Source organism: Drosophila eugracilis, unplaced genomic scaffold (assembly GCF_018153835.1).
Source record: "Drosophila eugracilis isolate 14026-0451.02 unplaced genomic scaffold, ASM1815383v1 contig_386, whole genome shotgun sequence".
Classification (NCBI taxonomy): Eukaryota; Metazoa; Arthropoda; class Insecta; order Diptera; family Drosophilidae; genus Drosophila; species Drosophila eugracilis.
The window spans coordinates 462,702-478,214 of NW_024573245.1; the positions used below are offsets into that span (position 1 = coordinate 462,702).

A 15,513-nucleotide genomic window follows, 5' to 3' on the forward strand; every position below is an offset into this window, starting at 1 on the left:
TCAGTATTTATAAATCTGTGAACTTTTTTAAGGAAAAAGCTAAGTATATTAATGAAATTTGTGAGTAATGTTTACATATATATGAATATGTCTTCTTTTGTAAGTACATATACATACATATCATTATAATTATGTATAATCGTTAGAAATATGACAGCTCGTTTGGAGTTTTTGTGTGCTTTGGTCATCAGTTTCGTAGAAGATGAAAAGTAAACTTGATGTTGATTTTGTTATACACAGTGAAATTTCAAGAAAATGGAATAATACGATATTATAATGTGATTTCGTTTTGATAATTCCTATGAGGTTTAAATTGCAGTTAGGAAATTTTATTCGAAAATATAAGTTTTTTTTTTGTTTAGCATATGGCGACTTCAGCTAAGGAAGCTCTACTGTAGCTTGTGTGCGCCTGGGGTTGGGGGCGATTTTCGTATTTAGAGCCGATAGCCGCCGAAACCGCCAGTGTTCAGAATTCAGCATTTCAGTAGCCTGCTGCCCTTTCCGGCGGTCGGACCGAAGTTTCTTTTATTATTTACAATACGTATATACTTTTTTGTTTCTTTGCCGGGTCTTCTATCTTCTATCGCGATTTTTTCACGTTCGCTAGCAACAATAACCATATTGTTGAATGTAAACAATATTGAAACAAATGTACGTACATGTGATTCGCAGGCAATGGCAATTATTTTAATTGTGCTCACCGATTGCTTGGTAATTTGTGTGCCTGAAAAAATCCATGTGATTAGATAATTTACAGAGAAACGAAAAATCATCGATGCGGCCGCTATCTGTGCGCAATTATTTGTTTGTTGCTTGATAAATGTAATGGATTTGCATACATTCCGATAAAGTTTTCCCTTTTGCCAGCAACAACGTGGTACGGATAGCACACCCGCGCATAAATATGTATGTATATAAATATATACATATGTATTAACATATATACAATATGGGCAAACGGTAAAAGTCCCAAGTGCTTATTCTCAGCGGGCGTGAGTGAAACAGGCAGAGAAGAAGAAACAGTCAATTACAGTGGATACAACTTGGCACTTATATACATATATTTATTTAAAAAAACACAAGTGATTGTGAAAAAAGGATATAAAATAAAATAAAGCTAATATAAAGCTTTAGGAAAAAACGGTTTATTCTTTTTAAACCATATATTTATTGATCTTTTATACAATAAAAAAAAAATCCAAAACAATCCATCGCAATGAATAACTGTAGGAAGAAATTCTCTCATTCCTTTTTTAAGATGAAACATTGAAAAATATGTTTTGATATTTTAAAAAGTGTATCAACTCATCAAACGAAAAACAACGCAAAACAATAAACAAGTTTTGACTGTGAAACATTTACTTTAACTAGATATTTACTGTTGAACGAAATGAAAACCGGGTGTTTTGTTTTAGGGAGCCAAATGCCTCTTAAATTTGTCTGATTCCCCGTGCCTTTTGTCAAGCTTCATTATGACGAATTACAAAACTTATGACTAGTAACCATCCCTTAATACCCAACCCATAGTTAGTCTACAAAAAAATAAAAATTACGCTGACTTCTCCAAGTCGTCAAGCCAACGTCAATACAAATCGTAGATAAATAAAACAACACGGTTTGTTTGATTAAGAATTGCCGTGTTTGTGCTCACATATATCGACTTTTGTTTTTAAAACCACTCAGCAGAATTACATATTTGCCATATCGAATAGTACTTAGCTTATCATACAAATGCTAAGAGTAATAACGCCTTTTATTTCAGTTTCATTAGAGAGAGTACACCATGCAGTCAGTAAAGACGGCAGATTTGCCGGAAAATCCCCGGGAACGTTCCAATTTTATTTCGGCAGCATGTTTCTGGTGAGTAATAACCCCAAATTTCAAAAAGACGTTTGTGGTTTAAATACATTTTTACTACCTTAGGTACACCATTCCCACTTTTATCAAAGGTCGAAAGGACACGTTGGATACCAAGGATCTCTACAGGGCCTTGAAAGAGCACAAATCGGGTATGGTGAAATTATGATTATGATTCATTATGCTGAATTGCGAAATTGAAAATCGATTTATGCATAAATACATCATATCAATATATGACAGTTTAAGATTTTTGTTATCAGTGCAAGTCATAGTTATAGATAAAGATCATTCCAAGAGCCTTACATTTTCCAAACACACTGTATGTACATACTTATCACGAGAACAATTAATATGACTGATCGATGCATGTACATAGTATGTTCGTTGACCGTCTTAATTGATTTGCTTTTTTACTTCAATTGCACTCATGATTCTGTGTTTTTATTTTCCCAAATTGATAACTGTGTCTCTGGGTAATCATTGTTTTCGTAATCCGAATTTATTGTCTCCCTTATCTTTGATTAAATTGTGTTAATTTGTGGATTTATTTCAGAGACTCTGGGTAACAAATTGTGTGCCTCTTGGGAGCAGGAACTTGAAAAGACCAAAGGAAAACCAAATTTGTTAAGAGCACTGCTCCGCGTTTTTGGCTGGTACTTCGCCCTTCTTGGTCTGGTTCTCTTCCTACTGGAACTGGGTCTTCGAACTCTTCAGCCGATCTTCCTGCTAGAACTCATCGCCTACTACACCCATGGATCGGAATCCATTGAATCGGCCTATTACTATGCAGCTGGAGTAATCCTGTGCAGTGCACTTAACGTCATAATAATGCATCCTTATATGCTGGGCACGATGCATGTGGGTGAGTCAGCGGTTTAACTTTTATTATTATTATTTTTTCCGAGGAATATTATATATTTATAAAGCATCACCGGTCCACATTTGTAATTATTAGGCAACTGTAAAATGACTTAATAAGTCTAGCCAAAAAACCCCCTTACCGAGTTTATACAATATCGGCATAGATAAAATACTAATCTGCAGACCCAATTAGTATCATTAAGTTAGTTAAGTTGAATTTAGATAGCTATTAAAATAGATGCCTTAGGAACAGAGTATTGTTGTCTGAAAAGAATTATATATTCCACTTCATAATTTTTGGTATAATAGAATAGATTATTAAAGACAAAATAATATCAAGAATTAATCCTCATCCCTATATTTATTAAGGTCTTAAGATGCGTGTTGGTATGTGCAGTATGATCTATCGAAAAGCTCTACGGCTTAGCAAGACAGCACTGGGAGACACAACGGCTGGACACGTGGTCAACCTTATGTCCAACGATGTGGGCCGGCTGGATCTGGCTACCATTTTTGTGCACTACCTATGGGTAGGACCGCTAGAGACACTATTTATTACATACCTGATGTACCGGAAAGTAAGTAATCATTTGACAAATATTATATTTTAAGCCTAAACCAAAATCTCTATAGATAGGAATCGCTGCCGTGTATGGTGTGGCATTTATGCTGCTGTTTATCCCCCTGCAGGGGTATCTGGGCAAGAAGACATCGGTCCTGCGTCTCAAAACAGCACTCCGGACTGATGAGAGAGTGCGAATGATGAACGAGATCATCTCGGGCATCCAGGTGATCAAAATGTACGCTTGGGAACTGCCATTTGAATATATGGTGGCTTATGCCCGCAAGAAGGAGATCAATTGCATTCGGCATGTGTCATATATTAGAGGTATTCTGCTCTCCTTTATCATTTTCCTGACAAGAGTCTCAATTTTTCTGAGTTTGGTGGGTTACGTACTACTCGGGAAGTTTCTCACCCCTGAAGTAGCCTTCCTGATCACCGCCTACTACAACATCCTGCGAACCACCATGACCGTATTCTTTCCCCAGGGCATCTCCCAAATGGCGGAGACCCTGGTGTCCATTAAGCGCGTTCAGAAATACATGCAGTCTGATGAGACGAATGTGTCGGACAAGAGTGTGGATCTTCCAGAAGAATCGGCAGGTAGCAATCAGGTCACAGTTCATTACGACGGAGAGGAAGATCGCGATGAAGCTGAGGATAAGCTATTGGGACCAACATTTACCACTATTAATGAGAACGCCAAGTTGTCAGAGGCGGGAATCTCTATAAGCGGACTGATGGCCAAATGGGACACAAACTCTCCGGACTACACGCTAAATGGAGTAAATCTTAGGGTTCAGCCAGGAACCATGCTGGGAATTGTTGGACGCACTGGATCCGGTAAATCTAGTCTTATTCAAGCCATTCTGGGTGAACTTCCCGCAGAAACTGGTGAGATAAAGGTCAATGGCACCATGTCTTATGCCTCTCAAGAGCCGTGGCTCTTTTCCGGCACTGTGCGTCAGAATATCCTTTTTGGGCAGCCAATGGATCGACGGCGGTACGCCAAGGTGGTAAAAAAGTGTGCCCTGGAGCGAGATTTCGAGTTGCTTCCGTTTAAGGATAAAACCATTGTAGGAGAGCGTGGCGCTTCTCTTTCTGGCGGTCAGAAAGCGAGAATCAGTTTGGCGAGGGCTGTGTACCGAGAGACCTCCATCTACTTGCTCGATGATCCACTAAGTGCCGTAGACACCCATGTGGCTCGCCACCTCTTTGAACAGTGCATGCGTGGCTATCTACGTGAGCGGATTGTTATCTTGGCCACGCATCAGCTGCAGTTCTTGCAGCAAGCCGATCAGATTGTGATAATGGACAAAGGTTGCGTAAGCGCGGTGGGCACCTACGAGTCGCTACGTGAATCTGGACTAGACTTTGCCACTATGCTGGCTGATCCAGAACGGGATGACCATTCTGAGGAGCGATCGAGATCCCGATCGGGCAGCTACAGTCACAGTCATTCCGACCAGCGCCGCAATAGTGAGCAATCTCTGCTATCCATTGCGGAATCGTGCATGGATGACGCTGAGGCGGAACAGGCTGTCAACCAGGAGCGCCAGGTGGCGGGACAAATCGGACTGCGTCTGTACAGCAAATACTTCAAGGCGGGCGGCGGATTCTTTGCCTTCTTCGTGATGATGGGTTTCTGTGTGCTCTCGCAAGGATTGGCATCGTTGGGTGACTACTTCCTCTCTTACTGGTAAGAAATTGGCTTTAAATATTATTTGATGATTATATTTTAAAGTTATGTTTTTTTGTAGGGTAACCAAAAAGGGAAAAGTGGCTAGCCGTGCAGATAATAATGACACAGTCCGCTCGGAGGAACTGGAGCCTCGCCTCTCGATATGGCTGCAGGATCTGGGATGGTCCGTGGACGCCGAAATGATGGACACATATATTTTCACGGTGATAACAGTATTGACCATTTTGGTAACCGTGGCGCGTTCGTTTCTATTCTTCAATCTGGCTATGAAGGCCTCAATTCGTTTGCACAACTCCATGTTCCGAGGCATCACACGAGCTGCCATGTACTTCTTCAACACGAATCCATCTGGACGCATCCTAAACCGTTTCTCGAAGGATATGGGCCAAGTAGACGAGATACTGCCTGCCGTGATGATGGACGTCATTCAGATCTTCCTTTCTCTGGCTGGCATTGTCATAGTCATAGCTATTGTTAACCCGCTATTTCTCATTCCAACCGTAGTGTTGGGCATCATCTTCTATCAACTGCGTACCTTCTACCTAAAAACTTCGAGAGATGTGAAGCGTATGGAGGCAATTAGTAAGTGGAGATTTATTTATAGATAAAGATAATAATTTACTATTTCTAATTTTTTAATAGCTCGATCTCCAGTGTACTCGCATTTGGCTGCCTCGTTGACCGGCCTGTCCACTATCCGAGCCTTTGGAGCTCAGCGCGTTCTGGAGGCGGAGTTTGACAACTATCAGGACATGCATAGCTCAGCATTTTACATGTTTATTAGCACTTCCCGAGCATTTGGTTATTGGCTGGACTGTTTCTGTGTGGTTTACATTGCAATAATTACACTCAGTTTCTTTATCTTTCCTCCTGCGAATGGAGGTGATGTAGGTCTAGCCATTACACAGGTGAGCTTAAACGAAATAGTATTAACTGTTGACTTACTCATCGCTTACTGCTCTCTTTCTTTGGCAGGCCATGGGAATGACCGGTATGGTTCAATGGGGAATGCGTCAATCCGCTGAGCTGGAGAATACAATGACAGCCGTGGAGCGGGTGGTTGAGTACGAGGACATTGAGCCAGAGGGGGAGTTGGAAGCGCCGGTTGACAAGAAGCCACCCAAGACCTGGCCAGAGCAAGGGAAAATCGTTTTTGACGAGCTGAGCCTGAGATATACGCCGGATCCCAAGTCGGAGAATGTGCTAAAGTCACTCAGTTTTGTTATAAAACCAAGGGAAAAAGTGGGCATCGTGGGACGCACTGGAGCAGGAAAGTCCTCGCTGATCAATGCCCTCTTCCGGCTGTCCTACAACGATGGATCCGTGATCATAGACAAAAGGGACACAAGTGAGATGGGTCTGCACGACCTGCGTAGCAAAATCTCTATCATACCTCAGGAACCCGTGCTGTTTTCCGGCACAATGCGATATAACTTGGATCCATTCGACGAGTACAGTGATGAAAAGCTTTGGCACTCCCTTGAGGCAGTCAAGCTAAAGGATGTGGTGGCGGATCTTCCCAGTGGCTTGCAGAGCAAAATCACCGAAGGCGGAACCAACTTCAGCGTGGGCCAGCGCCAGTTGGTCTGCCTGGCAAGGGCCATCCTGCGTGAGAATCGCATTCTGGTGATGGACGAGGCCACAGCCAATGTGGATCCCCAGACGGATGGGCTCATCCAAACCACCATTCGCAACAAGTTCAAGGAGTGCACTGTTCTGACGATAGCCCATCGATTGCACACCATCATGGACTCCGACAAGGTGTTGGTCATGGATGCTGGAAGAGCGGTGGAGTTTGGAACACCCTACGAACTGCTTACGCTAGCAGAATCGAAGGTGTTCCACGGCATGGTAAAGCAGACTGGTCATGCCACCTACGAGAGTCTGCTGAAAATCGCACAAAAGGTTTGTTTTAATACAATTTAAAAGGATATTTTGAACATTTGAAATATAATTTCAGGCATTTGAAACCGCCCAGAGCCACAGTCTTTCCTCATGAAACTCAACTATTATGTGAACTATGTTCTTTGAAAATGAGCCGTGGTGCTTGTCACCAAATCTTTAGCTGGTTAAGACTAGTTAATATTAGTTATTAATAATTTTGAATGTGTGTTTTTAGTGTGAATGTAAATATGTTTGTAAGTGTGTATGTTAAATACCTTATGATTGTAAACTGTGGCGTAATTTACTATTTGTATTTATTTAACTTTCACTGAGTGCAAAGAAGTGCCTTTAATCAAAATAAAATACTTTCTTTGTTTACTTGTAGGTTAATTTTTAATTTCTATAAATAGTTGCGATACAAAGCTAAAAAATCTATTTTCTGAAGCATTCTACAACAAACAAAAATGTTACTTACAAATTAATTAATAAATAAAGTGATAAAAATTGAAAATAGCTTCGTTTGTTAAGATAAAGGCATCAATAATTTTATTGCAGTGCTATTACTGGTATGGGCTTTTATTAAGAAACAATCAACTCATATTTGATTAGAACAGTAATAAAATAATAAAAGCTATGATATTTGGAAGTTTGAAATAAAATTAATTCGAATAAAAGGTAAGATTTATCCACTTTTATTTAACTCTCTTAATTTTGTTATCTTATCTAACCACCTCCAAGATCTGTCTAGACGAAATGTTTACACATGCCTATACCCTTTCAGAGGGTATTACAACTTAATTCATTGGTTTTCACGGCAGTAAAGGAGACAATTTTCACACAGCATCAGAAACCGAGGATCATCTAGTTATGATATTAGTGGCACGGTTTAACTTAAGGGTATAACAAATTCCAACTCGCCTTAGATAGCATTTGTTCCGATTTTAGTCTATGTTGTGGGTAATAAATTACTTGCAGTAAGCTGAATTGGTTTATCCAAAGTTGCACGCATTTAAACTGTCTTTTAATTGAATATTTATAAACACAGATTTTAGCAGAGCTTCTAAAAGCGTTAGTAGAATTATGCTTTCTTTCGGCGATAGCGCCGAGATAAGTTATTCTTATCTCAACTTTTTGCGGCGAATTCGGCACTATATATAAGCCGTTAGCCTTTGCCGCCTCTCATCAGTTGCATAGATGGTCATCTATTCAGTGAGTGGCGCTTGTGAAATATTTTAACTTTGTTTTATTTATATAATATTATATATATTTATATATTATATATTATATATATAAGTAAATCAAATGGTTTTAAACTTTTAAGGCCTTAAAGGCAACATTTTTAAACTCTTGAGCTAGTTAAGTAGCGTTAAAAATGCAGTCCGTAAAAATTGAAGATCTGCCGGAGAATCCTCGAGACCAATCGAATTTTATTTCTTCATCATGTTTTTGGTAAACAATTGTGGGATATAAAGAAAAGAAATGTTAAATTAAACAAATAATTTATAGGTACACTATGCCCATGTTTTTTAAAGGGTCTAAAAACACATTGGATACAAAGGACCTGTACCGACCCCTAAGGGAACATAAGTCTGGTAAGATATTAGAATCCCTCGTCTAACTAATCAACCAGCTTAAGGAAATTATATAGATATAGCATCCGCATAAGAAATGGTATTGATAAGAGGTGTCCGATTTTTCGTTTATGTGTTTCGTCATTTTGCCAAATACAACTTTGTAAATTCATAGCATTTGTAGCAGAGTTGCGTTTCTTGACTAAAAACATATTCAAATATTCATAACATATATATCATATTGAATATCTATCATACTCATCCCTTTCTATGTGCTTCTATCTCCCATATAATCTTATCTGAGATATGTTTAATGGCTGGCTTAAAAATAATTGTTTAATTAATAAAAATCTCAGATACTCTTGGTAACAAACTGTGCACCGCCTGGGAGCGAGAGCAAAGAAATTGTAAGGAAAAGCCGAGTTTGTTGAGAGTTTTGTTGCAGGTTTTTGGCTGGCAGTTAGGACTTCCCGGGCTGGCAATATTCTTTGTGGATATCGGACTGACATCTTTTCAGCCAATCCTTCTGGTGAAGCTAATTTCGTACTACTCAAATGGCTTAGAAGCAGTTCAAAAGGGCTATTATTATGCGGGAGCTTTGATTCTGAACAGCGCACTGGCAGTGATCATCTCAGTTCCAGTCTCGTTCACCATACATCATGTCTGTGAGTTAGCTGCGTAGATTTTTGATATCTTTGATTTCCTCTCTATATGTATTGGATTTATTTCTAGGCTTTAAAATGCGGGTTGCCTTGAGCAGCATGGTTTACCGGAAGGCTCTGCGCCTGAACAAAAGAGCATTAGGCACCGCCACTTCTGGGCATGTGGTCAACCTTATATCTAACGATCTCTCCCGCTTCGACAGGTCGTCCTTTACTGTACACCATCTTTGGGTGGGGCCTCTGCAAACCGTTTTGGTAACCTATTTGATGTATCAGGAGGTAAGCAGATAAATAGATCTTTAAACTGGTTCACAGAAATGGCAATTCCTTTTGCAGATTGGAATATCTGCTGTTTTCGGTGTGATCTTTATGCTGCTCTTCATACCAATACAGATGTACCTGGGCAAAAAGACATCTGAGGTTCAATTGAAGGCCGCCAAACGTACGGACATCCGGTTGCGGATGATCACTGAAATTATTTCGGGCATCAAAGTGCTCAAGATGTACGCCTGGGAAGTGCCCTTTCAGAATATGGTGGAATATGCGCGCAAGAAGGAGATCAAACATATTAGTCGAGGACAAATCATAACTGGCTTCCGTATAGCATGCAGAATAATTCTCTCCCGTGTCTCCATCTTCCTCAGTTTGGTTGGCTACGTAATCCTGGAACAATTTCTCACACCGGAGAAGGCCTTTCTAATCACTGCATTCTATAATGTCCTGAAAGCGTCCATGACCATTTTTTTCCCTCAAGCCATTTACCAGACGGCACAAATTATTGTTTCCGCCAAACGTGTGGAAAAATTCATGCAATTGGAGGAGATAAATGGGTCGGAAGATTTCCCTCAGGATACGGTCATTACTAAAGCAGAGGAGGAAAGTCTTTTACTTAAATCTCTATCTGATAAGGATCAAAAGGACGAACTTCCAAAGTCTGCAATCTCAATAACAGGACTCAGTGCCAAATGGGACCCCGAATCTCCTGATTACACGCTTAAAGAGGTAAGTCTAGAGATTCAGCCCGGGACCCTAGTGGCCATCTTGGGTCCCACTGGATCTGGCAAATCCAGTCTTATTCAGGCCATTCTCGGCGAGCTTAAAGCGGAGTCTGGCCAGATTTGGACAAATGGTGCCCTGTCCTACTCCTCCCAAGAGCCATGGCTCTTCTCTGGCACTGTGCGTCAGAATATCCTCTTCGGCCAACCCATGGATCGCCAAAGGTATGACAACGTGGTACAAAAGTGTGCCTTGGAGCGGGATTTCGATCTGCTTCCGTTTAAGGATAAAAGTCTAGTTGGAGAGCGTGGATCCTCTCTGTCGGGCGGTCAGAGGGCAAGGATAGGTTTGGCGAGGGCTGTCTTCCGTGATGCCTCCATATACTTACTGGACGATCCGATGAGTGCTGTGGACACCAAAGTGGCCAACCATATCTTTGAGCATTGCGTGCGTGGCTATCTCGAAGGGAGCACCGTAGTTCTGGTTACCCACCAGCAGCAGTTCCTCCAGTTAGCCGATCAAATTGTGATCCTGGAGAAAGGACAGGTGAGTGCTGTTGGAACCTACGAGTCGCTGCTAAGCAAGGGTATCGACTTTGTTACCATACTGGGCGAAACAGAGGAGCGAGATGATCCGAAGGAGGACCCACCGTGTTTGGACATCGAAGTGCGTCGCAACAGTGTGAAATCTGTGCATTCCATCGCCGATTCGTGCCCCGAGAAGACTAATAAGGAGCACCAAGAATCAGGTCGCGTTCGTCTGGCATTATACAGAAAGTACTTCCAGGCCGGAGGCGGATGTTTTCCATTCCTTGAGATGGTAATCTGCTCAGTACTCGCGCAGGTCGTGGTTTCGAGTGGCGACTACTTCCTGAGTTACTGGTGAGCTAATAATCTTAATCTTATTCTTACTATATTGTATTTGTTTAAAAGTATACAAAAGGTAGATCGGGGAATTAAAGGAGCAAGAGAGTTGGGGGATAAGGCATATAGATTCTAGTCTTTGGCGTAACACTGAAGTTTTTCCAATTTCTGTTTCTTGTTTTAGGGTCAACCAGGAGCGCAACGAAGGTGTTGAAGGAGAAAAAGAAATCCTGGAATCGCAGCTTTTACCAAAGGGAGTGGTTATAGACTCTGATACATTGGACCTATTAATATTCACGTCGATTATAATATTATCCATTTTATTGACCTTTTTGTTCACGATAATGCTGTTCAATATGGCACAGAAAGCTTCTATTCGTTTGCACAGCAACATATTGAATCGGATTCTGCGAGCTCCGATGCACTTCTACAGCACAAATGAACTGGGAAGCATCTTGAATCGGTTTTCCAAGGATATGAGTCAAGTGAGCGAGCCACTTCCCGAGGTGATGGTAGACGTGATACAGATCTTTCTTTGGCTGGCTGGAATCATCATCGTTTTAGCCATTGTAAACCCTATGCTGCTGGCTCCAACCCTCATTTTAGCAATTATTTTCTGCTATCTGCGTAACTATTATCTTAAAACTTCAAGGGATTTGAAACGCATTGAAGCTATAGGTAAGAATCTATTTGCCATTTTAGATATTCAGTTTTAAAATTTAGTTGATTGTTTATATTCAAAGCTCGGTCTCCAGTTTATTCACATTTGGCTGCTTCACTGACCGGCCTGTCAACCATCCGCGCATTTGAGGCCCAGCGTGTCCTGGAGTCGGAGTTTGACAACTATCAGGACATGCATAGCTCAGCTCTTTACATGTTCATGAGTACCTCCATAGCATATGGGTATTGGATGGAGTGCTTATGTGTGTTTTACATAGCAACCGTTACACTCAGTTTCTTCATCTTTCCCCCGGCAAACGGAAGTGATGTAGGTCTGGCCATAACTCAGGTGAGCCATCTCAGAATAGTTTACACTCCACAGTTTGCTCATCCTTATTCTCCTTTTTAGGTCATGGCTATAATGGGCATGGTTCAATGGGGAATGCGTCAATCCGCTGAGCTGGAGAATACAATGACAGCCGTAGAGCGGGTGGTTGAGTACGAGGACATTGAGCCAGAAGGGGGAGTTGGAAGCGCCGGTTGACAAGAAGCCACCCAAGACCTGGCCAGAGCAAGGGAAAATCGTTTTTGACGAGCTGAGCCTGAGATATACGCCGGATCCCAAGTCGGAGAATGTGCTAAAGTCACTCAGTTTCGTTATAAAACCAAGGGAAAAAGTGGGCATCGTGGGACGCACTGGAGCGGGAAAGTCGTCGCTGATCAATGCCCTCTTCCGGCTGTCCTACAACGATGGATCCGTGATCATAGACAAAAGGGACACAAGTGAGATGGGTCTGCACAACCTGCGTAGCAAAATCTCTATCATACCTCAGGAACCCGTACTGTTTTCGGGCACAATGCGATACAACTTGGATCCATTCGACGAGTACAGTGATGAAAAGCTTTGGCACTCCCTTGAGGCAGTCAAGTTAAAGGATGTGGTGGCGGATCTTCCCAGTGGCTTGCAGAGCAAAATCACCGAAGGCGGAACAAACTTCAGCGTGGGCCAGCGCCAGTTGGTCTGCCTGGCAAGGGCCATCCTGCGTGAGAATCGCATTCTGGTGATGGACGAGGCCACAGCCAATGTGGATCCCCAGACGGATGGGCTCATCCAAACCACCATTCGCAACAAGTTCAAGGAGTGCACTGTTCTGACGATAGCCCATCGATTGCACACCATCATGGACTCCGACAAAGTGCTGGTCATGGACGCTGGAAGAGCGGTGGAGTTTGGAACACCCTACGAACTGCTTACGCTAGCAGAATCGAAGGTGTTCCACGGCATGGTCAAGCAGACTGGTCATGCCACCTACGAGAGTCTGCTGAAAATCGCACAAAACGTAAGAAGAAACTTATTTTATAAACTTTTATTTTGAATATATGAAATCCTATTTCAGGCATTTGAAACCGCCCAGGGCCACAGTCTGTCCTCATTAAATGAACAATGAATGAATTAATTAAATAATATGAATTATTAAAATGTGTCATAATTAAAGAAATCTGGAGTTTTAGATGCAACTTAATTGTGTTCTAGCTCTCTAGGTTTTTTAGAGCCTAAAGCTTAGACGGTCATACGGATGTGAGAGCGGACATGACCTTTTCTAGTGGTCGTGATAGTGAGAGGGGAGTTGGAGAACTGGAGTAGTGAGAGCTGGAGGTAGGAGGATGTCGGATGACGGTCTATGGTTTACATGACCAGAAGCGTAATATGCCTTTAACTTTGGGTGATGCAAAGTTAATGTTTAATGTTTATCAAATAAAGTCATTTGTAAAGGATAGAAAATGCTTTCTTTTTATTAAATATGCATACAAATAATTAAAGGTCTTGGGAAAAATAAATATTATAAGATTGAAATGGTTATTTAAAATTTGAAAAAATAGACAATTAATTCGCATTTTCTCAAAGCATGAAAAGTTAATTCCTTAAAGTATGTTCTTTAGTCCCAGGCCCAAAATAAGGACAAGGGCGCCAACTGAGACATGCAAACTAGGGCTCCCGTTGCCCGTCTGTGAACTAGGGACATGTTTGCCATTGCAATTATCCTCCGTACAGATTTTACATTTATCGTCAGAGTTTTCATGAATATCAAGTTTTTTCCTCAAGGCCTCGCAGCTTATGTCGGGAATCTCCGCACAACCAAGTTGTTCCACTATAAATGTTTAATAAAAATTAAACTCAATTTTGAAAATTGAAAAGAAGTTTCTTTTTGTACTAACCTCCATTCACTTCGATGCTGTAGCAAGCAGGAATTAGAGATTCGCCGTAAGGATTGGGAGTTGTAGAGGATTTTGCAACTTTTCCGGTTTCGGCAATGGTTCCGGATGAGTTTGAAGACTTTCTCGTTGTAGAATGAATTGAAGATTTCGTGGTAGTTTCATGTTTGGTTTTGGTGGTTTCAAGACCCTTAGTCGTACTCGTAGTGGTTGTAGTAGTAGGAATAGTATGAGTTTTGGTATTAGAAGAAGTAGTAGTAGTAGTAGTAGGAGAAGTAGTAGTAGTAGTAGAAGTAGTAGTAGTAGGAGATGTAGTAGTCGGAGTAGTAGTAGTTGTAGGTCTGGTAGTTGTAGTAGGAGATGTAGTAGTAGTCGGAGTAGTAGTAGTTGTAGGAGCAGTAGTAGTAGGAGTAGTAGAAGTTGCGTTGGTTTCGGCATGCTTATTATGTTGGTAGCCTGAAGACCGCGTGAACCGACTCATTGGTGTTGATGAAGTGCAAGTTTTCATTTTAAACGTTTTCACTTGACACTCTTGTCCAGTACAAGTGTAGCACTGCAGGGCACTTGCTGAAAAATGTTTAACAGGCTAATTAGTAAAAAGAAAAGATGATTTTCAAGGCCTTAAATTCAGATACTTTTGTATATTAATTAGACATTAAATTGCCAATACTAAAAACTCAACTACTATTAAACTTTAATGATTTACATTTCAAAAATAAAACTATTTTTAAAAATGGAAACTCTAAACTAATAAAGTTTGTGAATTTTAAGCACGTAAAATAATGAAATCAAAATGTCAAACCTGTCCAAATCGTGGAGTAGGCGCAAAATGCAATCACTAACAAATTAACCGAGATGAAACGCATTTTGATTTTTTGCTTCAAGCGGACTGCTTAAAATGTTGGGTGCTTAACAAGCGTTATGTTTGACGAATTAAAGTATACTAACCAAACAGCGTCCCAGCTTGAAAAAGGAAAACAAAATTATCAGTAATACCATGGTCTGACTCAACTGCTCTCTTTAATCCAAAAAATATTTGGGAATTTGTCATAAGCGAGTCATAAGGTTGAGTATAATAAAAACGAGAGTTAGGAGTAACAAGATTGTGTTTGCCTGCACTACTATTGGATCTGCTGGGAAAGCGCCTTGGTATACCCTCAATGCTGGAGTTATCGCAAATCAAGCTTCACACATTTTTCGACCTAATCCGTGATGATTACAAAATATTTTCAACCTGAAAGAAACTGAATTAAAACTGAAGCTGGTTAAAAAATATAGAAATAACCTTTTCTGCTGAATTGTTTCTAAGTCATACTATTTATTAAACGTTTTCTAAGGAATTTTGTAGAGTTATTCACTCATTTAATATTCACTGTTCACCGTTATTTAGTCATGTGATACAGTTTTTTGGAGCCAAAAAGAGAGGAAGTATTTGAAAACTTTTTCAAACATTTTATTAAGTTTTTAATAATAATTCAAAGTTTGTTTTTAATCCCTTACTCTTTGACTAATATCAAAATCAGTTAAATTGTACAACATTATTTATATAAGATTTTTAAAAAAAATCGGAAGCATTAATAATAAAGAATGGGAGCGCATGTCATTTACAATGATTCAGTGTAATATATACAAGAGTATTCCGAACTGATGCCCAAAAGTAGGCATCGAATCTTAAACC

The 15,513-nt window shown here is 40.6% G+C and overlaps 3 protein-coding genes and 1 long non-coding RNA gene across 6 annotated transcripts; 2 read left to right on the forward strand and 2 right to left on the reverse strand.

The window, feature by feature from the left end:
* Nucleotides 1-505: 505 nt before the first annotated feature.
* LOC108106167 (probable multidrug resistance-associated protein lethal(2)03659) lies at nucleotides 506-7,247 on the forward strand. 3 transcript variants are annotated; one of them, XM_017213078.2, is made up of 10 exons: nucleotides 506-651; nucleotides 1,763-1,860; nucleotides 1,924-2,009; nucleotides 2,414-2,722; nucleotides 3,091-3,299; nucleotides 3,355-4,982; nucleotides 5,044-5,567; nucleotides 5,628-5,893; nucleotides 5,961-6,890; nucleotides 6,946-7,247. In XM_017213078.2, the coding sequence occupies exons 2-10, from the start codon at nucleotides 1,784-1,786 to the stop codon at nucleotides 6,982-6,984; spliced, it is 4,068 nt and encodes a 1,355-aa protein (XP_017068567.1). In that variant the 5' UTR covers nucleotides 506-651; nucleotides 1,763-1,783; the 3' UTR covers nucleotides 6,985-7,247. The 3 variants fall into 3 exon arrangements, with proteins under 3 accessions (XP_017068567.1, XP_017068570.1, XP_017068568.1); XM_017213081.2 differs by lacking the exon at nucleotides 506-651 and adding an exon at nucleotides 692-711; XM_017213079.2 differs by lacking the exon at nucleotides 506-651 and adding an exon at nucleotides 781-906.
* Nucleotides 7,248-8,241: 994 nt separating this feature from the next.
* Nucleotides 8,242-13,236, forward strand: LOC108106073 (probable multidrug resistance-associated protein lethal(2)03659). The gene is given in 10 exon segments (XM_017212930.2): nucleotides 8,242-8,318; nucleotides 8,376-8,461; nucleotides 8,797-9,105; nucleotides 9,173-9,381; nucleotides 9,439-10,979; nucleotides 11,146-11,639; nucleotides 11,705-11,970; nucleotides 12,031-12,141; nucleotides 12,143-12,961; nucleotides 13,019-13,236. Coding segments are annotated over 10 exon segments (3,963 nt in total). The 3' UTR covers nucleotides 13,070-13,236.
* Nucleotides 13,237-13,719: 483 nt separating this feature from the next.
* On the reverse strand, nucleotides 13,720-14,156 carry LOC108106090. The gene is made up of 2 exons (XR_001772384.1): nucleotides 13,839-14,156; nucleotides 13,720-13,771 (listed from the first exon to the last, which is right to left on the reverse strand). It is a non-coding gene; the product is annotated as an uncharacterized LOC108106090 (long non-coding RNA).
* Nucleotides 14,157-14,166: 10 nt separating this feature from the next.
* On the reverse strand, nucleotides 14,167-14,769 carry LOC121530201 (integumentary mucin C.1-like; the record flags this gene model as incomplete). Its single annotated transcript, XM_041818839.1, has 2 exons — nucleotides 14,638-14,769; nucleotides 14,167-14,402 (listed from the first exon to the last, which is right to left on the reverse strand). Coding segments are annotated over exons 1-2 (300 nt in total), but the record flags the coding sequence as incomplete, so codon positions are not given.
* Between the last annotated feature and the right edge of the window lie 744 nt (nucleotides 14,770-15,513).

What these genes read in the sequence shown, in the direction of transcription:
- LOC108106167 (XM_017213078.2), top strand. Translation starts at nt 1,784, where the DNA reads ATGCAGTCAGTAAAGACGGCAGATTTGCCGGAAAATCCCCGGGAACGT. An exon ending in GCTGGGCACGATGCATGTGG is followed by an intron (nt 2,723 to 3,090) that starts GTGAGTCAGCGG and finishes ATATTTATTAAG; the next exon opens with GTCTTAAGATGCGTGTTGGT. An exon ending in GAAGCGTATGGAGGCAATTA is followed by an intron (nt 5,568 to 5,627) that starts GTAAGTGGAGAT and finishes ATTTTTTAATAG; the next exon opens with CTCGATCTCCAGTGTACTCG.